The sequence below is a fragment of the Bos grunniens genome, chromosome 16 (assembly GCF_055505025.1).
Source record: "Bos grunniens cultivar Pamir isolate PY7600 chromosome 16, Bosgru_T2T1.0, whole genome shotgun sequence".
Classification (NCBI taxonomy): domain Eukaryota; kingdom Metazoa; phylum Chordata; class Mammalia; order Artiodactyla; family Bovidae; genus Bos; species Bos grunniens.
In genome coordinates, this window is record NC_141180.1 from 79,139,304 (window position 1) to 79,163,675 (window position 24,372).

The 24,372-nt window shown below is 54.2% G+C and overlaps 1 protein-coding gene across 3 annotated transcripts; it reads left to right on the forward strand.

Moving 5' to 3' along the window:
• Positions 1–1,197: 1,197 nt before the first annotated feature.
• Positions 1,198–23,783, forward strand: SLC41A1 (solute carrier family 41 member 1). Of its 3 annotated transcripts, none has more exons than XM_086345604.1 (11): positions 1,198–1,364; positions 3,852–4,863; positions 13,162–13,269; positions 14,334–14,405; positions 15,049–15,193; positions 15,337–15,483; positions 16,071–16,218; positions 16,988–17,067; positions 17,554–17,688; positions 17,992–18,140; positions 21,242–23,783. In XM_086345604.1, the coding sequence occupies exons 2-11, from the start codon at positions 4,489–4,491 to the stop codon at positions 21,425–21,427; spliced, it is 1,545 nt and encodes a 514-aa protein (XP_086201730.1). In that variant the 5' UTR covers positions 1,198–1,364; positions 3,852–4,488; the 3' UTR covers positions 21,428–23,783. The 3 variants fall into 3 exon arrangements, 2 of the variants coding, with proteins under 2 accessions (XP_086201730.1, XP_086201729.1); XM_086345603.1 differs by lacking the exon at positions 1,198–1,364 and adding an exon at positions 1,738–2,185; XR_015143768.1 differs by lacking the exons at positions 1,198–1,364; positions 16,988–17,067 and adding an exon at positions 1,742–2,185.
• The last annotated feature ends 589 nt before the right edge of the window (positions 23,784–24,372 follow it).

The following is a 24,372-nucleotide window of genomic DNA, read 5'->3' on the forward strand; positions in this document are numbered from 1 at the left end:
GAGACATGAAGAGGGCTTTTGGGGTGCTGGTTATGGTCGAATTCTTGATCTGGGAGGCTGTCATACAGGTATGTTCACTGTGTCGTAATTTGTTGACCTGCATATTTAGGATTTGTGCACCTTCCCACAGATCTGGTGGGAAATTCTATTTTAAAAAATTTACAGGGGAAGGGAACTGCTTCAGCAGAATTTTTTTAAAGGAAGGTAGAAAGGGAACAGGAGGTGGATCAAGATCTTACATTCAGGTGGCTCAGCTGTGGCAAGATGAAAAGGGAACAAAGTGGACTGTTGAATGGAGCAGGGGCAGGAATTATTTCCAGCCCTCAACTGAAAAGTCTCCAGACACTTCCGCCTTAATTCCCTCCCCACCCCTACACCACCTATTCAAAATCGGGTCCTTTTGGGTGCAGCCCAATGTCTCCTAGTCTAGCAGTTACTTTTGTATCCAGGCAGAAAGACGTAGTGTTCCTGGCCAAATTAGAACCCCAATTTTGACACAGCCATTTCCTGTACTAGGTGCTATGAGAAACTGCAGGCCCTGATGCCAAATGTCCCAGCAGCTAAACTGGAATAATCCTGAGGACTAGAGTGGGAAATAGGGACTAGACTGTGCGGGTTTGCGCAAAGGAATGAATTACCTGCTCCTGTTGCTGTGTGTGTGCTGGGGTGCGTGCGTGTTGGGGGGTAGGGGGGAGGTTGCGGTATCTCAGAAAGAGGAAGAGGCAGCCAGAAGCTCCTACCCAGCGCTGTGTTCTCTTCGCAGGCACATCTCTACTCCAAAACTCATCCGGGGGTCTGGAGTCACGCTCGAATGCACCCCTGAGCCACTTTCCGGGAGGAAAATGACAGGAAGGAACCACTGGTCACAGGTTCCACTGACAAGAGGGGAAAACCCAAGGGTGGCGGTTCCTTTACGGGGGAGATCACACCCCGTACACCAAAACATCCCCAAAAGAACTGGTTCTCCGTTTGCGTTGGAGAGGTGGAGATACCCCAGGGAGGAAGTGGCAAAAGGCGAAATGGGAACAGCCCTCTTTGATCCCAGAAGGTGCGTCAGGGAAAGTTGGATTTTGTTTAGCCCGGGATGGATACATCCTTCCGTGCTGCCACCAGAATCAGCGGGTCAGAGGAACCCAGGCTCCCCTCCGCCCCGCCTCGGGCGGTGAGTGTAGGACCGCAGCGGAGGTTTTGACCTCTTTTTCCTCCCTCCCTCCCGCCCGCCCATTTCCAGCCCTTCCAAGGCTGGGACTTTATTAAGGCCGGTTCCTTCAGGCTGAGCCACGCGCTTGCAGGAACGCGGCATCTGGCGGAAAGAGCAGAGGTGACTTCTCCCCAGCAGGCAAGAGGCTGTGTACCCAAACAAGGTAGGGACGGTTCTCTCCGGGAACCGAGCCCGGGGCGCAGAGCAGCGGCAGGGTGGTTTGAGTCCCGGTGGTCAGAGCTGGCGGCTCCGCTGGGAGGTTTCCCGGTCTTGCCGAAGGCCGGAGGCACAAGGAAACAATTCCGTACGCAGGGGTAGACGCGCACCGGCGCGCACGCCTTAAAGGGGCGAGGGACGATCCCGGCGCGGCGTGGCGGCCCCGGGCGGCGGCACCACGCGAGGAGCGCGGGGACCCGCGAGCGGCCTCCAGCGCGCGTCACCCCGCGTACTGCGCCTCCCCGGCGCCCCGCCCCCGGGGCCGGGCCGCAGCCGAGCCCGCCCCCCTCGCCGCCTCTGATTGGGGGCTGCCGCTGTCCATCCGGAATCTATTTTTGATGGAATGGGGGTGCCACCCATTCTGCCCCAGATCACGTTTGCCGCTAGCAGCCAACCAGTCAGGCCCAAGTCTGCGGGCAAGAAGGGATTGGGGGCGAGCGAGCTCGGCCCCACGGCCTGCCGTCCGGACTGCCCCCCGCCCCGCCTGGGACGCGGCGATCTGTCCTGCCCGCCAGGGCCACCTAACCCTTGTGGAAGCAGAGCGGCGGCCTCGCTCGCCCAGCGCCGAGGCGAAATGTAGCAAGTCGGGTGCCGCGGCTGGACGCTCGCCTAGGCTGGGGTGTGTGTGTGTGTGGCGAGGGGCATCCGGGGGCCGAGGAGGACTGCAGAGGAGGAGTGATGAGAAGAGGGGGACCCTTGCCTCCCCCGAGACCACGGGTCCCCGCCGCCAGTCGCCAGGCGCCCCCTTTCCTCCCGAGTGAGGGGCAGGTCAGTGCTGTTGGGTCTAGGGGCTGGGTGGCGAGGCCGAGTAACCTGGCACCCCGCGCGTTCGCTGACTCTGTTTGGAGGAGAGGCCGGAGGGCCACCCAGATACTTCTCCCAATCCCTGGGTTCGGGGACACGAAAGCCATCTGCTTAGTCCCCTCCCCAGAGCATCCCGGGTCACTTTTGCCTCTTTCATCCCAGGGCCTAGGCCCGGTTGAAGTCTCTTTACTGGCAGCAGTGGATGAGGGGCTGGCTTCTCTCGCTACGAGCCCCGTTTCAGGTTAGGTAACTTGCCAGGAAGGCTGGAGGAGGAGGGCCGGTCAGGTTTTAGCGGACTCAGAAACTTTTCTGGCACAGGAGCCGCGGGTTCTCTCCTGCTCAGAGGTTTCTTCCTGGATCTCTAGTGAGGGTGTTTGAAAGAACTAACAGGACAGTGTTTAAGGAGACTGGAAAAGGGAGTCCTGGTGACGTGAGTGGCTACAAAGAGAAAGCAATTCCTGTGGGCCAGTTACTGGAGTTTGATCCACCCTTCCCCAAACTGGAGTTGACTAATTGTGTGTGTTTGGAATACTTAAGGACCTATTCATCCTTCCTAGGGAAATTCTCTTTAAACGTATTTTTTACTCGTGAGAGCTCTTCTGGTGGGATGGAATCGGGTGGGAACAAGGCCTGGGGATTCCTGTAGGCAAGAAGAAGTGGGGCCATTACCCTAAAGAGACATGCATTTGGGAGCAAGTGCGTTTTGGCTTATACTGCTTTTGTTTTTTATTTTGCTCTGTTTTATTTATTTTTTCCGATGGTGCTCTTTTGTTTTTGTTTTTAAGAATTCCATTATATCCAACTCTCAGTAACCCTGGGGAACAGGGCGAACCTAGAGAACTGAAATCTGTGCATAATAACCACAGTGTTACCGTCTTTCCCTTCAAAGTGAGATAATACTCTAGTCCTATCTGAAGAGCTCACAAGGCCGAGAGCAGGGGGAGAGAAGTAGCAGAGGCCTGGATCCAAGTCAGTGTCTGAGCTTTTTGTAACACTGTTGACTCTCAAGGGCAGGAGTGGGTAGGCCTCTGGCTCTTGGCCTTGGTCTGGCAGGCCTGCCCCATTGCCTGGGGAGTCCTCCCAGTTTGTTGGTTTTTTTTCCTCAGGGACTAGGGTTTGTAGGGGCGTAGGGACCTTCATTCAGTAGTCAGATTCTTCCTGCTTATTTGCCTTATGACTGTAAACTATCGCTTTCTACAGCCAAGTGGCTGTAGGAAGCTTGTGACTGAATTTGGAAGAGACCCCGCTGGGAGACCGCATTTTAGTAACCTTGGGTTCTTAATGGACATTCAAGAAGGGATCTCCCCCAGGACATCCCTTCCCATCCCCCACTGCTGAGAAGGCAATGCCAAGGTCTCCTGCACAGCATCTTCCCCGTCCCAGGCTGGCCCATCTCATGGCTGTTGACCATGGTGGTGGTCCCTGGTCGGCAGTGTGCTGCCTGTTGGGAGGATGGCAGGACTAGTGCCTACTGGGCATCCAGATGTTGCAGGGCAGGAATGGAGGGTGTTAGTGGAAAAGGAAGGGAAATAGCAAACTCCTTATGCCTGCCGTGTGGGAATATTCTCAGAGTAGCAGCTGTCTTCTGCCATATCGTAACATTCCCTTATCTTCCTTCTTCCCACATAAGGTGTTCCATCCAGATTCTTGTGACTGTGAGGACCAGGGATTGGGGAAGATACAGGGTCTTCCCAGAAAGGAAGAACGTCTCTGGAAAAAAGGAGAAAGAGGGCTGACGCTGCCCTGGGACCAGCAGAGCCAGAGGAGCTGTGGGCAGCTGACGGAGCCCAGCCAGAGGCCGCCCCAGGCCAAGTCTGCCTTCGGAAGGATCTGAACTTGGGCTGCTTGTCATCAAAGCAGGGCCACCTCAGAGGCACCCCAGACTTGACCGGGCTCTTCTGCTCTGGATGCCTCCGACTCTGAGGAGTCTGCGCTGAGAACCAAAGAAGTTAGGAGGCCAGAGGAGCTCCCCCCAAGAAGCTTCTTGGCCTGCTGGATCGGGCACCTGCACCCCTCGCGCCAGCTGCAGCCTCTGGTGCGGAGTTTCCTGCTCCCCTCCAGCTTGTGGCTTCAGTGCTTGATGGGGCTGCCTGTCGGTGGATCAGCTTCTGAAGCGCCCCATCGGAGCGGAGAGCCGTGGAAAGAGGTCCCGCGGCCACCACGGCTGCGTTCACCCCAAGACTAAGTTCTTTCCCAAGTCAGAAAGGGAGAGAGAGCGGAAAAACAAAAAGAGGAGAGTTCCCCCCTTCTCCTCCTCCCTCCGCGACATGTCCTCCAAGCCAGAGCCCAAGGACGCCCACCAGCTGAACGGGACTGGTCCCGCCGCCTCAGCCTGCTCTTCGGAGGGCCCGGGCCGAGAGCCCTTGGCTGGGACCTCGGAGTTCCTGGGGCCCGATGGGGCGGAGGTTGAGGTGGTGGTGCCTGAGTCTCGGGCCAACGCCAAGGGCCTCCGGGAGGAGGATGCCCTGCTGGAGAACGGCAGCCAGAGCAACGAGAGTGACGACGTCAGCTCGGACCACGGCCCCGCCGCCCCCTCCCCGCTCAAGGAGACCTCCTTCTCCATCGGGCTGCAGGTGCTGTTCCCCTTCCTCCTGGCCGGCTTCGGAACGGTGGCCGCCGGCATGGTGCTGGACATCGTGCAGGTAGGGGCTGGGAGGGCGGCCCTGGACACTGAGCCTAGAGCCATCTTTTCCTCCTGGGAGACTGTCTCTTGAAGCTTTTCTTCCACCTCCCTGTCAGAAGCAGCTGCTGCTTCCTGGAACACTGTTTCCCTTTGGATCATGTCCTCGGTTTCTTCCTTTAGTCCCTTTCTACAGAAGCCTTGAGGAAGCCGGGTAGCCCTGGGACAGGTGGTCAGGGCTGTATTGCTTAAACAGAAGCAGGGTTGATTCCCAAGCTCAGGCTTGGAAGAGGAGAGATGGAGCAGCTTGTTGCCTGCCATCCCTCCTGGTCGTTCCTGCTGAGCCCAGCTCACTAGGAGACATTTAGATCGTGGGCCTTCTCTTTAGGCTTTCTTTCCCCTTTATTTTGGGGGTTTCAAGGATACCCACAGTAGAAAGCTCAGTCTCAAGCCTTCCCTTCACCCCCCTGCTGGGCAGGAATTTGTCCAGCCGCCAAGAGGGTCTCAAATTAAGCGAGAAGGTTCTTAAAGGCATTTTGTGTTGCTTGTCTTCGTGTAACCTTGGCAGGCTCTCCTTAGAGAATGGGGGTGGGTACATGCTGAGACATGATCTGGGGGGTTGGCGTGATAAGACATAGAAGTGCTGATTATGTGACAAATATGGGGACAAAATATAACCAAACCTGGGCAGAACTGTCTCTTCTCCTTGCTTCTTACCTGTCTTTCATGAACCTGTGGTGGGCAAAGAGAGCTCTTTGTGAGGCTCCTAGGTAGAATTAAGGACAGGAATTGGCAGAACCAGGAAGCTAAGAGCCAGGGATATGCTATGTTAGAATATTGTGGGTTAGGACTTACCCAGGACCTCCAGGTCCCCAAGATGATTTAAAGCTTTGTTTCCAGCTAAAGTTTCTGAGGCTTAGTAAGACACATAAAGCTTTCTAAAAGTGCTGGGTTTATCTAAGTTAATCATTAACATGTATCAGATTCCTACTGAGTTCTGGGCTCTGTCCTAGGTACTCAGAGAAATAGGAAGGCTGGAGGTGATCTGGCTTTTGCCTTTTGGGCCTCCCACTGCCCCCTGCCCAAACCAGTGAGTCCTTGGCCATGGAATCTCTCAGGAGGATGTGGATTTCAGCATCCCCTCCCCTTTGCTGAGCCAGCCCTACAAACGATGTATATGATAATACAGAGTCCTGCTGGCAAGTCTTACCAGGCCCCTGTCCCAGAAAGCAGGGTGGTTGGTTCTAGGAGGTTCTTTCAATGGTGTCTACCTGGACCACTTTGACTTGAGACCTTAGGGGGACCCTGCTCCTTTGATTGCTACTGAGGATGGTGTTTATATCATGCCTTCTGTCTCCCTTAACCTGTCTCTTTGGGGATCGTTCCTCATGGAGGTTGGGATGCCAGTCTGGAGCAGGGAGGGCAGACTTTGGATTCCTCGCCCTGGTAGCTGCTCCCCCTCCTAGAGTAGTGAGTGGGGTAAAGAGAGGAGGAGAAATTAGACCAGGGTAGCAGTTTCTCCACCTCTTCTATCCCTTTCCTGTGGCCTGGGTTCTCATTCTCAGAGGTTTCCAGTTCTGGTTTGATGCCTCCAAAGGGGTGTAGAACCAGGGTCTAATGGTAACCTGGGAGGGGTTATTGTATTTTCTAGAAAGTAAGAACGGTAGTGGGCAGCATCTGTTGGAGTCTTCTGTGAACCTGTGAGGTTCAAACCATAACTGTCCCCATTGTGTAGATAGGGAACCAATGGCTCAAAGGGATTAGTAACTTGTCCTTGGTCATCGGACTCAGAACCTATGTCCTTAAGCCTCTATAGCCTTTACCGTGGCCATGGTTCCAAAGTTGGTTAAAGACTCTGGGAGGAGTCTGCTCTTTGCCTTTCCTCGAAAAACAGGGTAGACTGGAATCTGGAACAACTGGAGTTATATTCTAAATGAGCAAGAACAAAGATTCTTAGAGGGCTACTCCCTCCCCTTCTCTTACACACTCAAGGGAATTCTAGAGCTGGAAATGACTTCCGGCATCTTACCCCTTACCCTGAGACATTGAGAAACCCAGGTAGGTAATCTTTGGAGCCTGCCCAGGGTGCCAGGCCAGCATTTGCCCTTGGTGTGGCACCTTGGCTCACTGCAGAGCTAAGGGCCAGTTGGTATGGAGGACAGTGGCTGGTTTGTCTTTGTGCCCGCCCCCAGCCTTCTCCCGCAGCGTGTCTGGAGCAAGCCCTGCAGATGGCTACAGTCGAGTCACGGCAGGGATGGCAGGAGCAGAGAAATCAGGGACCGCGGGGAGGTTTTTATTCCATATCTAAGGGGGTGAAAGAGGTGACTGGCATCTTGGGGTCAGAAGGAACAGGACAGTTTCTAATGATTCACACCTGCATTTCCCCCTCACAAGCTAAGCTGAACTGCAGTGGGATGGAGTCCTCTAAGTGGCCCTTGGGAGGAGCTGGCTGTAGGGTGTCCCCCGTGTCTCAGAGCAGCTGAGCACAGGGCCGTGCCGGTGCAGACGTCTCCTTGGTCTGAGGCCCTCATTTTCCCCACTGCTGCAGAAGCCCCAGTCTTTTCCCCAGGCCCGTTTCTGTCTCCTCTTATCTGCCCTCCCTCCAAAGGTGTGTACAGCCACCTTTGCAGTGAGATAAGGAACTGACTACTGGCCAAAAGTAAGAAAAGGTTAAGTAGACTGCAGTCTGCTGCAACCGCCCCACTGCTGAGGCTGAAGTTCCCGAAGCATTTGGGAAGGAAACCGGGACTGGGCCCAGTGTAGGAAATGAAGAGGGGTTGGGCTGGGGAGCCTCCATCCTGCAGAGGCCCTGCCCAGCCTCCTGGTTTAGTCCTGGGCTGCCCCAGGGCACCTCACTCCCCTCTTCTGTAAGCTCTTGGAGGGATGGGGGTGGCAGGAGGTGGTGTGCCAGCCTTCCCTGGAATTCTGCTGCTGCTGCTACTAAGCCGCTTCAACCCCATAGATGGCAACCCACCAGGTTCCTCAGTCCCTGGGATTCTCCAGGCAAGAATACTGGAGTGGGTTGCCGTTTCCTTCTCCGTCACTGGAATTCTAAGCTGTGTTAAAACAGGTGAGTCTCCCAGCTCTTGATCCTCACTATTCTTGTGCTGAAGATCCTGAGGAAAGGAGACACCCTATCCCGTAAACACTCCTCCTCTGGCTTTTTTGTGTGTACAGAGGAGTCTGCAAAGGTCAAAGTGAATGGCAAGGATGGCTTTGGGGAAGCGGGGTGGGGCAGAAACATTCCTCCCTGGCTGGCCTGCCCCAAGGCTGCCTATATTCCTGAGCGGAGCACTCAGGTTTCAGGTATCCACCTCCCTTATCACACTTTGTCCAGCTTTCTATCCCCAGGCGCTGCCCTGAGGGCCTCCTCCTTGGACACCTAGAGGATGCCTGCAGGTGGCAGGGAGAGCCATAGTTGCAGGCTAGGTTTACACTCATCTGAGCTGACTCAGTCCTCACCCTGAGAGTCAGCTCTGGCCCAGCTTCCCATGTTCTCCTGCTTCTTCCCAGTTCTCAGAGCTGCTGGGGGTCTGAGTCGGCTTTGTGTCTTTGACTCCAGCCTTTCCAGCCTGTGACTTTCTTCCCTGCTGTTCTCCTCCTGGAGGGGAAGAAGGCTCAGGGAAGAACACTCCAGGCACACTTGGTTCTCTCTTTGAGGCCAGAGGAGGTGTCAGATGGAAGAGAGAAGAGGAACAGACCCGGGTGAGACAGCAGTAGGTTCCCTGAGGCGTGAAACCTTTGGTGATGAGTCAGGATTATTGTGGGGGGAGCAGCAGGCTCATCCCTCCTCCAAGCTATCAGGAACCAGTGAGCCCCATACTGCCCACCCCCCCCCACACACACACCATCCACAGACAGAGAAGGAAGGGAAGAGGAGCCGCATTTCTGAGAAGCAGTGAAATCTGCCCCTGTGTGCCATCCACATCTCCCACCAAGGGCTTCCTGGAATGTGTCCTTTTCCATCCCCAGCAGAGCAGGAAGGTGTGGGTGAAGGCTTGGCTCGTGGGTCTGACTTCAGGGTCAGACACTTCCAGGCAGGGTGAACAGGACGGGCCTGAATTAGGCCAAAGCAGGAAGGAGACACACTGGGCCCCTGACCCCCTGTGTCTCTACCCACTGCTCATCTCAGGGCCAGCCTGCTTCCCGGGCCCTCCCAGAGCCATGCACACACACACGCATGTCAGAGGCTCCCCTGAGAGGCTTTTGTGGGTGAAGAAAGCATGTGTGTAGCCACTGGCTACAGTGACCAAGTGCCAGCTCAGGGTGTTGCTGGGTGGGGGGTCAGGTGGTGTGAGGGTCCAGACTGTCCCCTGGCAGGCCCGGAAGACAGGGGCTGTTAGCATGGGTGCCCATCCTACTTGCTTATCTGTCCAAATCGCTGCTAAAGCCCCATCCCTTCTAGGTCCTAGTGTAGCTGAAGGAGAAGGTATATGTGTGCTGAGGGGGTGCAAGGATTTGAGGATATGTAGAACCTCATGTATATATTTATATATATTTATATGTATTAAGTATTAGTATATAATATAGTGGCAGCTAGAGGGGTTAGCTGAGCTTCATATATATATTTTTTCTTAATCATAAAGACAATATTCCTTACAAACAATCCAGAAAATATTTCTGGCATACACTTGGAGTATTTCTTTTCGGGCTTCTTCACCCTGCCAATACACACACACATTTTACATACGCCTACCTGCAGATCACAGCTTTTCACAGAACCGGAGGCTTGGAAGCTGTGAGAGGTGGGTGTTATGCAGTGAAGAGGGGATATGGGGCTGGGCTCAGAGAAGCTTCCAAAACCTCCAGTCAGCCACTTTTATTGGGGGGGGGGGGTGTCGCAGAAGGAATGCTTGCTCTCTGAGCTACGTGTCCAGTTGAGGTGAGGGAGAAGGGGGCAGAGCGGGGCACGGCCCTGCCTGCTGGGAGCTGGAGCCCCAGCGGTATGCATCAGCCTTGGCCAAGAGCAACAGTGCCTGAGCTCCTCCAGGGCCCATGGGGCTCGTGGGGCTGCCTCCCCTCTAGGGGCCCCAGGGCTAAGAAAGGATGCGCCTCCCTCCCAGCTCTTCCTGTGGGTGTCTGAAAGCTCAGCAACTGTGGCTGGGGGTCAGGGGGTTTCTTTCCCATCCTTAGTGTTCAAGAGAGCACCTTCCCTAAAAAGATTCCTATGCCTTCCACTATGAGGGGCTAGGCCAGGAGCCCCGGAAGGGTGCACTCTAGCCCTAATGAGGGGAGCCCTCCTCTGGGGTCCTGGTAGGGACCCCCACTGTCAACCCGCACACCCCCATACCCACAAAAAGAAGTCTGACAGGAAAAGAGAGGTCCTTGCCTTTATAGGATCCCACGCGCCGCCTCCCCCGGCCTCAGCCCCTCTGATTTCCATGCTCCTCTGTTTTGTTGTTGTTGTTAAATTGTGTTAAAAAAAAAAAAAAAAAACACACACATAACATAAAATTTATCATCTTAACCATTTTTAAAGTGCAGTTCAGTGGTGTTAAGTATATTCACACTGTTGTAAAATAGGTCTCCAAAACGTTTTCATCTTACAGAGCTAAAACTCCACATTCTACGCCTAAACATCGACTTCCCTTCCCCGCTCCTCCCAGTCCCAGGTAACCAGCAAGCTACTTCTATTTCTAGGAAGTTGAATGCTTTAGATACCTCGTATGAATGGAATCATATAGTATTTGTCTTTTTACGACTGGCTTGTTTCACTCACTATACTGTCCTTAAGGTTCATCTGTGTTGTTGTTACATATAACAGGATTTCTTTCCATTTTAGGGCTGAATAACTTTCCCTTGTGTATGTAAGACTGTGTTTTGTTTATTAATTTATCCATCAACAGACACTTGGATTGCTTCTACCTCTTGGCTATTAGGAATAACGTTGCTATGAACACGGATGTGCAAATATCTCTTTGACACCCTGCTTTCAATTATTTTGAGTATATACCAGAAGTGAGATTGCTGGATCACATAGTAGTTCTCGTCTTAATTTGTTAAGTAACAGCCATACCGTTTCCCATAGTGTTTGAGCCATGTTTCATTCCCATCGACAGTACTCAAGGCTTATAATTTCTCCACATCCTTGTCAACACTTGTTATTTTCTGTTTTTTAATAGTTGCCATCGTAACGAGTATAAGGTGATATCTCATTGTGGATTTGATTTGCAGCCTTGCTTATCATTAACTGTAGAGTGTCGGTCCTGGAATTGCCATTGGGGACCATCTGATCTGGCCCCTGAAGTGTACATTTTACAGTCAGGAGCTCAAGGCCTTGTAACTTGTCTAAGGAGCCCCTGCTGGCCTCTGTGGGACAATGTTGGGGACAGAGCACGTGGCCCACCCTTGTGGTCTCACGTGGGAGACCAAAGGCTGTCAGTCCAGTGCCCTTGCATTTTGCTTCCTGACCTTGGTAGTCTGATCAGCCTGCGTATCTCCGTCTGGCTGCCTGACCCCTCCTCTCTCCAAACCTGAAAGCTTTCCATTCTTTTTTTTAAATTATTTTTTAATTAAAGGATACTTGCTTTACAGAATTTTGTTGTTTTCTGCCAAACATCAACGTTTCCATTCTTAGAATAGGAAGCACTGAAAGAACTCACATTGCCCTTGGGGCCAGGAAGGGTAACTCGACCCCAGCATTTTTTGCAAGTCTTCAGTTTCAGTTGCAATTAAAGTAGCTTTCAAATAGCCAGTCCTGGCTCCTGCATTTCTCCTCCCAGGACTGAATATAGTGCTCTCTGAACCTCAGTAGTTCCCTCCTTTACAAAACAGGGATAAGAATACCTCCTACCTCACCAGGCTTTTGATAGAGTAAAAGGAAAACTGTACAGAGAGCCCTTAGCCTGGCGCTTAGTGCAGACTTAAGAAGACACTGGCTGGAAGACCGGGTCGGAGCGCGGAGCCTGATGGTCTCAGGGCTGGAATCCACGGCGCCTGTGCTCTTCCCGCACCAGCACCCCTCCGTTTCCTAACCAAGAGACTGGGGGAGCTTTCTGGGGTGACAGGGCCGAGGAGGAATGAAAAACCTCTTGCAGACGAGCCTTCTGAGGTTTGGGGGCCACCGTCTGCATTCAGAGCCTCCTCTGAAGGAGAGCAGCTGTGGCTGAGGCCCAGAGCCCTTGGAGATAGAAGCCAAACAAACTCTCTAATCTCCTTAGCCCCGTGGAGCCCAGCGCTCAACAGCTGAGACAACACCACCCGGGGCTGAGGCCACAAAGAAACTAGACTGAAGGCGATTTGAAGGGTGATTGCGCTGGAGTTCTGGGGTGTAAGCCAGCTCCAGGGTGACTCAGCTGCATGGGTCCCCACCATCTTCTCTCCTGGCTCCACAAAGTAGCCAGAGGAAGCAGAGCCAGGCTGGGGTCTCCTGACTGGGGAGACCCTCTGCACATCCCCGGTTCTGGGTGGCAGGAAGGGGGCTATGTTGTTTGGAGCATCGTGGACTTGGTTTGCTTCCAGGATTCCTGGAGGAAAGGCGTCTGACCAGCTCACTCCCTGCTGATTCCACTTCCTTCTCAACCCCCTGCTCCCAGACTATCCAATTGTAACCAAGCAAGGGCTCATGTGCCCACAGCACAGAAAGCCAAACTCTGATTGCAGGTTTGCAGCAAAGTAAGGGCATAAGGCAATGGCACCCCACTCCAGTACTCTTGCCTGGAGAATCCCATGGATGGAGGAGCCTGGTAGGCTGCAGTCCATGGGGTCGTGAAGAGTCGGACACGACTGAGCAACTTCACTTTCACTTTTCACTTTCATGCATTGGAGAAGGAAATGGCAACCCACTCCAGTGTTCTTGCCTGGAGAATCCCAGGGACGGGGGAGCCTGGTGGGCTGCCGTCCATGGGGTCACACAGAGTCGGACACGACTGAAGCGACCTAGCAGCAGCAGCAACAAGAGCTTACTGCAGGACACCAGGCAAGGCGAGGGAGACAAGCCTCAGAGCCTCTCCCACTTGGTCTTTGAGTGAGGGGATTTAAAGGAGAAGAACAAAAAAGCTCTGGTAACTCATCTTGCCCAGGAGAAACAACCTGAGCTTGTAACAGTGTTATCACTGATCTCAGCAATCTTAGTCATCTGACTCTGGCTGATTGCTGTTTAGTTAACACAGGATTGAGGTCAGAAGGGGCAAGAAAGGGATTGAATTCAGACGGGGACAAGAAAGGGAATAAAGTTTTGGATAGAAACATTAATCATAAACTCGGAGCAGAGTTTATTAATTAATCATAAACTCACTTTCAGGGGACTCAGTTTCACTTTCAACTTTGATGCCAGCCCTGTGGGGCCCTGAGATTCCTGGGTTCTGTTTTCCCCTTGTAGCACTGGGAAGTATTCCAGAAGGTGACAGAGGTCTTCATCCTGGTGCCTGCACTGCTGGGCCTTAAGGGAAACCTGGAAATGACGCTGGCATCAAGGCTTTCCACCGCAGTGAGTGTCCTGGCTGGAGGGAGTGGGGCACACAGAGACTCAGGCACCACAGAGCCTGACCAAGAGGGCACTGCAGGCCTTTCTCAGCTGCTCAGGTCCGCAAGGTGGGTCCGGGCTGGAAAGGCTCAGGGAGATCCCAGGCTGGTTGTCCTGCCCCTGGTCAGGGGCTCCCTGCTCAGAGTGGTTCCCAGGCTTGGTTTCTGGAGGTCCCAGCCATCCCTGGACTCTTGCCCCACTCCCTGCTTCGCAACCCGCCTCGTGACTGTTTGTGCAGCTTTGCCAGGGGAGCATCACGCTGGTCCCTTCACCTGCACAGCCGGGGGCCTTCTCTGATCTCCAGCCCCGCTCTGCAGCTGGGCCGGAGCAGAGCCAGGCCTTTCCAGCCCCCTCCCACCCCGCTCCCTCTCCCCCATGGCAGCTTGCTCATCACTCCCACCTCCCACAACCTTAGATCAGCCACTGATGTGCGGAGACTAAACCAGATTCAGGGCCACGGGGCAAGAGGTAGGAAGTGGTAAAACGCAGGAGGCCAGGAGAGCCAGGTGGCAGGGATGTCCCCGCATGGCCATGAGCCCAGAGAAGGGAGCAGAGAGAAGTGGCAGCCTGCCTAGCCCTCCCCATCTTGCCCTCCTGGCCTGCTCCCAGCCACCTCAGTCCTTCCCAAACACTCTCAGGGCCTCTGTCCTGCACCAGCAGCTGACCTGTTTCCCTTGGATGGCCAGCTGGCTTCAGAGCCAGGGACTGATCGGGTCCTTCTCACCCGTATGGGGATGAGCTGCCCAGATGAGCAGGGCAGAGCCCAGAATCGGCCTCTGTCCTGAGAGGAGGGGAGAAGAGGGCACTGCCTTACGAGCCCCCTGGCCACCCCCCAGCCAGAGGCAGGAGCTCAAGGCGGTCTTGCGCCTTCCCTCTCATCCAGCCCCTCCACCCTGCTTCACCTTCCCTGCGGGTCACACCCTGGTCCAGGGTCTCAGGGCACGTGCACCGTCTGCTGATCCAGGCATGATCCTAGTGAACAGGCTTTCCCAGCCTGCCGCTCCAGACCCTGGTCCTCCCTTTCCCAGGCCAACATCGGGCACATGGACACACCCAAGGAGCTCTGGCGGATGATCACTGGGAACATGGCCCTCATTCAGGTAAGAGAGCAGGGACCAGGCCGGTGGGGCTCAGCCTCTTTCCTCCCTGGGCAGGAATGTGACAGGCCTGTCAGCACCCACTGGCTCCCGAGTGAGGCTCCAAGGTCCTGCTGAGCTGCCTTCTCCCAAAGGAACTCTAGGAGTTTTTCCCAATTTCCCAGGAAAATGGCCAAGATCAGGGGGATTCCCGGGATCTTCAGTGTCAGTTCTCTGCTTGCAGTGATGCAGGAGGCTTGTGTCCCCCCGGCCCACATCAGGAGGAGACTTGGAGTGCTGAAGGCCCCTGACCACTTTTGTCCCATGTCCCCATGAGGCTGCACAGTTTCCGGACCAGGAGTTCTTCCCCTTGAGTCCCAGGCCTGTGTCTGGATGAAGTCTCGGGCTCTGTGGACCCTCCCCCGGGCCCCAGAGGAGCACTCCTTCAGCCAGTAACATGTCCCGGGCTCCTGCAGGGTGCACTACCCCGTACTGGTGTCTCGTGTGAAACTAAATAAATAAAGACATCATTCCTGCCTGGGAGGACTGGACAGGCCAGCTCTGCCTGCCTCCTGGAGCTGTGAGGGGTGGGAGGAGGTCTGGTTGAGTGCTCTGTGACCTCAGCTGAGAAGCGCTCTGCTCCCTGAGTCACGGCTCCCCTCCCCAGGTGCAGGCCACGGTGGTGGGCTTCCTGGCGTCCATCGCCGCCGTGGTCTTCGGCTGGATCCCTGACGGCCACTTCAGCATCCCGCATGCCTTCCTGCTCTGTGCCAGCAGTGTAGCCACAGCCTCCATTGCCTCTCTGGTCCTGGGTAAGGAGGGCGAGGGAGGGGCTGAGGGGGAGGCAGGGCGGTCCCAGAGGTGTCTGAAACCAGGCCCCTCCCATCTCCCTCTCGGTTGGTGAATGCCCCATCATTTCATCTTCCCCTGCCTGGCCCCTCTCCTTCCTCCCCAGGCATGATCATGATTGGAGTCATCATTGGCTCTCGCAAGATTGGCATCAACCCAGACAATGTGGCCACGCCCATTGCTGCCAGCCTGGGTGACCTCATCACCTTGGCACTGCTCTCGGGCATCAGCTGGGGACTCTACCTGGAGCAGGGTGAGGCTGAGGTCACTGAGGATGCCACCAGGGTGGATTCCTGGGTGGGACTGGGAGATGTGGTAGGGCTTTCGCACATGTGTAAGGATTTCTCCTCTGTTCCTAACCATTTGGTTGGAACACAGTTTGTAATAATTCCCTGCCTCACAGAGATGAGGCTGAGTTCTTATCTCAGCTTCACGCAGGCAGTGGGAGCAGGGGTGAAAGTATCTTAGAAATACATTTGGTCCTATGGAGGGGGAAGGGGAAAGGGCAAAGGAAAGGAACTAAGGCTGGAATCTGCTTGCACAATGAAAGAGAAGAGATGGAGATTTTTCCAGGGATCAAAGCAAGAAACTTAGGACCTGGTCTCTGCCCCTAATAAGTTCAGTGTCTGAAGAGGTTCACCTTGGCTTCCTCATTTACAGAATGGAAAGGGCTGGCCCCCGTGTACCTCCCGAGTTAACAGCGAGCATCAAATGAGTGGATACATTTGCTGGCATTTAGCGTGGTGTTACCGTTGGCCTGTTGGGATTTTGCAGGCTGAGCCGAGGGGAGGCTGGGAGCAGGGAGCCCGTGCTCACCTGCGTCTCCTCTCCACCTCTCAGGAATCTGGCAGTACATCTACCCACTGGTGTGCGCCTTCTTCGTGGCCCTGCTCCCCGTCTGGGTGATGCTGGCCCGACGGAGCCCGGCTACAAGGGAGGTGCTGTACTCGGGCTGGGAGCCCGTCATCATCGCCATGGCCATCAGCAGGTAGGCTCAAGCCCCTACCCGCCGCCCTCCCAGCCCCGGAAGGAGGAAGTGCGGCCCGGACCCTAGAAATGCCTTCGATAGTGGCTCAGTCACACGTGCTTCTATTGGAAGTGGCGGAGCCGTGTGAAGGGGTTTCATTAGAAACCACATTGGCTTAGGGAGCTGACTACACACAGCTGGGCTCAGGAACATAAATGATCGGGCCCCAGCATTCTCCATCTCTCAGCTCTGCTTTTCTGTGTGCTGGCCTGCAGCTTCAGGTTTGCTTCCATAAACAGGCGGAGAGAGATTCTTTCTCTAAAGTCTTCTGCAAAGTCCCATTATAGAATTTCACTGACTGTCCCTGAACCAGTCACTGTGGCCTCAGAGATGTGCAGCTCTGACTGCATGGGCCTGGGGCCGCGCCCTCATTGGAGCAGGGTCACGCAGACCACAGTGGCCAAGTCTGGGAGAGCTGGTTCCCCGAGGAAAAGTCCAGCCTTCTTACCAGAGGGGAAATAAACACTGAGCAGGCAGGGCAGCCGGCAGCTCCTCACGCCGACTTGGGAGGTGGTTGAAGAAGGTGGCTGCCTGACCCAGCAGCACCAGCTTGCCCGGGGTGCTGTGCTAGGGTGAATGTCAGGAGCATCAACTGGTTCTGGCAAGGGGAGGCGAGGACTGGAGGACAAGGGACTCCTGGGAGCCGCCTCACTGCCCACGTCCAGACGGACCTGCGGCCCCACCCCAGGGACCAGAGCAGAAGCCTTCACTGGTCTTTGTGTCTGTGCAGTGTGGGAGGCCTCATCTTGGACAAGACGGTTTCAGATCCCAACTTTGCAGGGATGGCTGTCTTCACACCGGTGATTAACGGTGAGGTCTCAGCATCAGCTGCCAGGGCGGGAAAGGAGAGGGCTGGATCAGAGGGTCTGGGGGCTTTGTATCAGTCAGGGTTCTATCAGGCAAGAGAGTCCAGCTCAGAGAGTTCAAGACTTGGACTGGTTCCTGGAACCGGCGCTTGAGCATGGGGTGCTGGGTCCGCCTAGCTTCGGAGAGGGACTGATCACGGCAAGGCTTGTCCCCTGAGCTATGCTTATGACCGCAGGTGCACACGCTGTCTGGGTAGAGAAGTCAGGCTCCCTGTGTCTACGCATCTGTCCCTGCCCATGCTCTCTGCCTGCCGGGGCTACGGGAGACTGCTGTGTCTCCGTAACTGGGAGGATGGGGGGAGCCTTGAAAACACCCTGGAAAGGAGTCTCCCTGCTCTGTGTCTCCATCTTCTCCTAGGGACTGGTGGATGGGTCACGCCCTCCCCGCTGCCCGAGCCCACCGCGGCTTAGGATTCACGTGTCTCCACAGGTGTTGGGGGCAATCTGGTGGCCGTGCAGGCCAGCCGCATCTCCACCTTCCTCCACATGAACGGGACGCCAGGGGAGAACTCGGAGCAAGCCCCCCGCCGATGCCCCAGCCCTTGTACCACCTTCTTCAGCCCTGGTAATGCAGAGTTCCCACCTCCTCCCCTGGGTTCACATCATCACTTAAGAAGCAGCTGGAGCCCGGTTATGCGGGTTCTCCTCGTCTGTTGGGCTGTGTGCACCAGCTGTCCTAGAAGGGGAGCCCAGGCAGGAAGGCTGGCCTTTCCTGGGGCATCCTGGGGGCTGGGTGCCGTGGGACGGATGCAGACTCAGTCCGCCGTCTGCTGCCCTGGAGTGCAGCACGGCACCTCCTGGCTGTGAAACGCCTCCTGGCACCAGATCGCCCCCTTCTCGCCTCACGCCCCCTCTCCGCTGGTCCTAGATGTGAATTCTCGCTCGGCCCGCGTGCTCTTCCTCCTCGTGGTCCCAGGACACCTGGTGTTCCTCTATACCATCAGCTGTATGCAGGGTGGGCATACCACCCTCACCCTCATCTTCATCATCTTCTACATGACAGCTGCTCTGCTCCAGGTGCGGACAGGCAGGGGCGTGGGGAGGGGCCAGGGCCGCCCTGCAGGGGTGGGAGGGGAGGGCCAGGGACGGTGTGGCCAGTGAACGCTGGACGGGGGCTCAGGAGAGCAGACCGCAGTTCCAGCCCAGTCCATAAGAGGCTGTTTGGCTTTCGGTGAGTTGTTTTACTTCTCTGAGCCTCAGTGGTACATTTGCAAATCTAGGGGAGTGAAGCAGAGGTGCTGGATTTCAGGCCGGTGCCACCCCCACTGGCCTGGCCGTGGAGCTCTGTGTGACTTTGCTCACATGCTGGGCTTCCTTGGGAGATTTCACTTGAGTAGAGGATTTCACAGCTTGAGAATGTGTCAAAACCACTGCGCTAGGCAATCTCTAGGATCCCATCCAGCCTTCCTACTCTGTAATACTAGGATGTTTTCTCCCTTGCTGTTTACTACATTTTTTCAACTTTTTATTTTGAAATCATTATGTATTCATAAGAATTTGCCCCTCAAAAAATGTGCTGAGAGAGCCCCTGTACCCATCACGCAGCTCCCCACAGCTGGAACATCTTGCATGTTTATAGCACAACACCAAACCCAGGAAGTCCGTGTTGGTATAATGCACAGAGCCGCTCGGATTGCACCAGTTTTACGAGCGATCTCGTGCGTGTGCATAGGCCTATCAGTCATACGCTCATGAACCACCACCACAGTCAAGACACAGAACAGCTCCGTCACCGCAAGGCTCTCTCGTGCAAGCCCTTTATAGCCAACCTAATCCTTATTATTACATTTTCAATCTCTATAGATTTGTTTTTTGAATAGGTTAGTTCAAAAACTTTGAAAGGGTCAATAGAGAAACCTCACTGAAACATCTTTCCTCCCCTCTTGGCATGCACCCAGTTCTCTTCCTCACGGGCCATGGGTGTCCTCTGTTCCTCTCTTTCTTTTTTTTAATAGAGTTGACTAACACTGTTGTGTTAGTTTCTGGTGTACAACAAAGTGATTCATACATAGAGATATAGCTTAAGGTTAAGTCACTTCAGTCATGTTCGACTCTGTGCGACCCCATAGACGGCAGCCCATCAGGCTCCCCCGTCCCTGGGATTCTCCAGGCAAGAACACTGGAGTGGGTTGCCATTTCCTTCTCCATAGAGATATAAAGGATACATATATACATCCTTTTTCATATTCTTTTCCATTATAGTTTGTTATAAAATATTGAGTATAGCTCCCTGTGCTATATAGTAGGATCTGCTATATATAGATCTCTTGATCTATATCTCTTATATATCCTTCAAGCTTATTCCACATTTAGGCAAGCAAACATACATATTTTTCTCATTTTACTCTTTTTTTTTAACACACATATTATTGGGTGTCAGGACATCTTGGCCAGGTCTGGGCCAACCACGTGCAGTTCCCCACAGCCGTTACCCCAGTTGCCACGGTCTGTTGCGAGTTGGGGTGAAGTGCACGTTGCAGAGCAGGGGTGGGTGTGGGCGCCCAGGGTCTGTGGCTGGAGGGCGGCCCTCGGCCACCTTGGGAAGGGCGAGCCTGCCTCCATTCCCAGCTGTGAACACGCCGGGGGCCACGCTCACCTCCTCTCTTCTCCAGCTGGTGCAGGGCCAGGGTGGGACACCTGATCCCCTCTAAAGGTTCCTCCTGATCCCCTCGCTGCCTTCTCCCGGCGTGTTCCCAGGGCCTGCTCAGGAGGCTGGAATGTGGAGACAGCTGCTGCCCGTCCCTTCCTGGGGCACGTCCCAAAGTCCTCTGGCCATGTTCTTTATTTGGGACCCTTCTGCAGCTGCTGGCAAGGGTGTGAAGTTATGGGGGTGGGGCTGTCCCTCACTCAGGGTCAGGGCCACAAAAGTTCAAGGCCGCTATGTGCAGGGCAAGGCAGAAGGTGAAGGATGCTGAAACTGTAACCTCTGCCTTCGTTGGAGAGAAGACTGGAGAGCGACCAGTTTGCCTAAATTTAGATATCACATCTGGCTTCCGGATCCCCCAGTGGGCTCTGGTTCCAGGAACTAAGCCCCTTTGGGTAGAATTTGCATACCACAGTATTTACAAAGTACACTCAGGAGTAAAACCTCCCAAATGACTGTTTCAGAGCTTTACCGTTAGAAACCATTTCATTCTTGCTCAGATGCAGTCATCTGGGGAGTGCCCCAACTGCCAGGAACTGTGCAGAGTATAGAGAAGATGCAGGCCTGTGGACATCCCATAGTATTCTAGGTCAAGTGCATCGCCAACTTAAAAGTGCATGTAAATCTTGTTCAAAGGCAGATTCTGATTTAGCAGATCCAGCATTAGGCCTAAGATTCTGCATTTTTCACAAGCTTCCAGCTGTTGATGTCCCTGGTCCTGGGCCCACTAGCAAGGTTCTAATGTAGATCATCATGAATTATCCGTAGTAAAGGAAGAAAAGCAAGGGACAGATACATCACAGCAGCAGATCATCCAAAGTGTCTTTTGAATTGCTAGGCACTGTGTGCTTGGTATTCAGCTGCCTTATTCCTAACTCTGTTTTGCTAGGACTAATGTTAAAATAAACTTGCATTCTTTGAGCAGAATGGGAAGGGTCAGGAGGAAGGCAGCTTGGGATAATCAACTGTTACTCGGACAACTGTGCCGGCAGCAGCCTCTCACACTGTCCTTATTCCACTCTGCTCTGAGGACAAATCCCTCTCTGAAAAGCAAACTCCAACCCCCCAGCCGCCTGCTGGGCTCCCGCAGAGGCCAACATGGCAGGAATTGGAGTGACCCGAGAATAGGATGACCCAGAATTAGAGGCAAGAGGACTGAATTCCTGCAACAAGTAGGATGTTGATTAGCAGGCCTCTTGTCGGGTAAATTTGGGAGCAGAATGTAATGTAGGCAGCTCCGGAGAACAGAGGCACCTTCCTTCCCGATGAACTCAAATTCCTCCTGGCATCTGTTCGAGGTGGTCACTGTGGGCTGGAGGAGCAGAGAGGGCTTGCAGGGGCAAAGAGATGAGCTGACTTGCTTAAGGACTGGCTGCAGCTAGCCGAGCCTTGCGCTGCAGTGAATGGGGCGATCGCGTGGCCTCTGGCTCCCCCTGGAGAGGGGTAGCTGTAGGCTGGCCCTTCTGTCCTGCAGGTGCTGATCCTGCTCTACATCGCAGACTGGATGGTGCACTGGATGTGGGGCCGCGGCCTGGACCCAGACAACTTCTCCATCCCGTACTTGACAGCCCTGGGGGACCTTCTCGGCACCGGGCTCCTGGCACTCAGCTTCCACGTCCTCTGGCTCATTGGGGACCGAGACACAGATGTCGGGGACTAGCCCGGTCACTCAACCTTCTGTCCACCTCTCTGCACTTTCTGTTTGAAATTTTTTTGGGGGAGGGGGTGGTCTTCTTCCCTCGCCCCCACCCCACTCGACACTCCCATCTCTTTCTAGGACTTCATGTGGATACCGAATTCTCATTATTTTCAATGGGAATTTTTATACATTGAGCCAAGTTTGTAGAGTAAGAACTCAGACAAGACAGATGGACTGAGATGAACAGTACAAGTAGGTGTTTGGGCCAGTCACCAAGTGCAGCTGCATGATGGGTGCCTCCAGGGGAGACGCCTGGGGCAGGGGTCTCCATCCAGGATGTGGGGGCACTTGGTTTAGCTTTAGCAAACTCCAGTTCTGGTTTGGGGGGTTTGTCTTTGTTTTCTCTTTTTCTTTTTGGTTGAACAGAGGGATAAATGTCACTCTCCCCTCTCCCCACACATACGTTTTCTAGAAGTGGACCAACTTCAAAACCCTAAGCAAGAGACAGCTGCTCCTAGCCCCAAGTAATCCTAGCCCTGTTCTCTGCCCTGCTCTCCAAAAGGATGAGGTGAACTCCTTAAATTATATACCTGCTCCTTACCCAACTGCCTGATACATACCACCAGCCCCTCCCTCTGATCTTTTTTCCAACTGACTGCCTCATCCAAGAAGAAATGAGCCATGACCTGGTCTCCCTGTTGGCCCATGTCCACCCATAGGTTTGCCAAAATCGACATCCTCCCTGGACCCAGAGACCTGATTCTTCATCTCTGTTCACCTTTATCTCTAATGATTTCTAAGCACGACCTTCCCCAGAGCTTGCCGCATTGGCTTCCGAGATTAGGGACGGAGAATGGGTTTGTGGAGAAGCGCTGGGCGGTTGATGGGTGTTTCCCTGCTGCTGTTTCTCCCGATTATGATTTCTGCCATAATCACATGGCCCCTGAGAATCTCTTGCTTCCTGAAATCACTCATTCTTTCATGCCGTGGAAGTCAGTTTTCCCCTCTCTCAGCTTCTGCCCACATCCGTCTTGTATTCATTCACTCATTCAGCAAATACGCAGCTTCCCCAAGAGGCGCGATTCTGCAGGCACAGTCTGACATTCACTGAGCGCTGTTTATTGAGCGCCTACTACACGTCAGGTCCTGTGCTGGGTACTGACTGGCCAGAGGAAACACAGTCCCGCCCTTGCCTCATTCCCCGGGTGCAAAGGCTGCGTGCCCTTTTCAGTCTAGCAGAGAAAGCGTCTTCACTGTACTCCCCTCTTTGTCCAAGCAGGGTCTGCCTCTCGACGCCGCTCCTGGCTCCCACCTGCGTGCGGCACTGGCCACAGCTCAGGCCCCATGGCTCAGCCACCACTGATTTCCCTACACTGCCTGTCTCACCCTCGCTTCCTTCCATGTCCTCACCAGTCACCTGAAAGAGGGTTCAGATCTAGAAGGCCAGACATCCACCCACTGCTTCCAGTTTACCCAGCACAGGAGTGGGAGATCGCTGGGGCCTCTGCATCCTCCCAGCACATTACTGTGAACAGGTCAGAATTCTGCTGCCCACACTCACGTGTGGACACACCTGGGCATTCGGATGCAGGTTTCTTCCAGCCTCTCTGTCCATAGCCTGCCCTTCAGCTGTCCCCCTCTTGTCAGCTAAAGGGCCTGTCTCCAGAGGAAGGCCAGGCAGTGACCCCGCCTCTTACCACCACCCTGCCTCACCCCAAGGAACTTGCCCTACACCTCTAGAGACTCTTTCTCTCTCTGCATTTCCACCCAGGCCACCCGCCAGAGCCTAGACCCTTAGACTTGGAATCATAGAGGTTACCCAGCTGGGGCTTCCCCCAGCAGAGTTCACTGACACCAGCCCAGCCTTGTTCCTGCTCTTCTCAGGCCTTCTATCTTGTCGTCCATCTCCAGACACGTTTGCACACAGACTCTTGTACAGGCATCAGAATCAACCCCTCCGCCCCCAAGGCTGTGCCCCTGTGGTCTGCAGTCACCCCCGCCCCAGGCACTCACCCCTTTCTCCTCTCTGGAGTTCACCCAGGCTGCCCTGGAGGAGTCCGGTGTGCCCTCCTTTGCCAGAGAAGTGGGAAGGTAGGCGTGCCCCAAGCCCTGAGGATGAGCAGAGGGAGGTCTGCAGGGAGAGAGGGAAAGAAAATGAACTTCATGACTTTAATGGACGATCCATTTCTTTCCCCCCGATTGCACAAACCACGTGGATTTCTGGCCTGGCTGTGGGAGCAGCATTGGTTTACTCTTATATCCTTAAAAAGTTACAGAACTGTGTCCTAAGAATTATTTATAGTGACTATAACTGAATTGACAAATGTCAACATAACTGATAAATTATATTTGGTAAAATAAAGAGGACGTTTATTTAGGTGGTTGGTGGCTCCTGTGTGTCTCATCCAAAAGCAGCTTCCCCTGCTGTCTTGGGCCTGCTCTGCGGCCCCACCCCTCCTTGCATAGAAGTGGAAAGAGGCCAGAGAGTGACAAGAAACGAAATAGCTCTTAAATACAGAGATGTGTGATAGGAAACAGTCATTTCTTGAGAAGCAGCCAGTGCTGCTCTGGGGCATCCTCCCTACTCTCCACACACTGACTCGGCCTTGGTTGGGGTGTTGGCAAAGGGCGCACCTGGGGGTTAAGAGTCCTTCCTTACAGAGGTTTATCCCCTGCTTGGGCCACAATGAGTCCTTCCGTGCAGAGGTTTATCCCCTGCTTGGGCCACAATGACAATACCTGTATTTGTTGAGTACTCGCACTTGGCTTCACCATGCTCAGCACTGTAGGTGCTTAGAAATGTATAGTTGACTGCAAAGGGTTTAGAATCTGGCCTGGATCCAGATCTTCTAATTGTATTTGTGTGACACTGGACAAGCCGTTTACCCTCTCTGAGCTTCAGTTTCCTCATCTGTACAGACACCTAGGGTCGTTAGGAGACTCCAATAAGACAATTCACAGAAAGC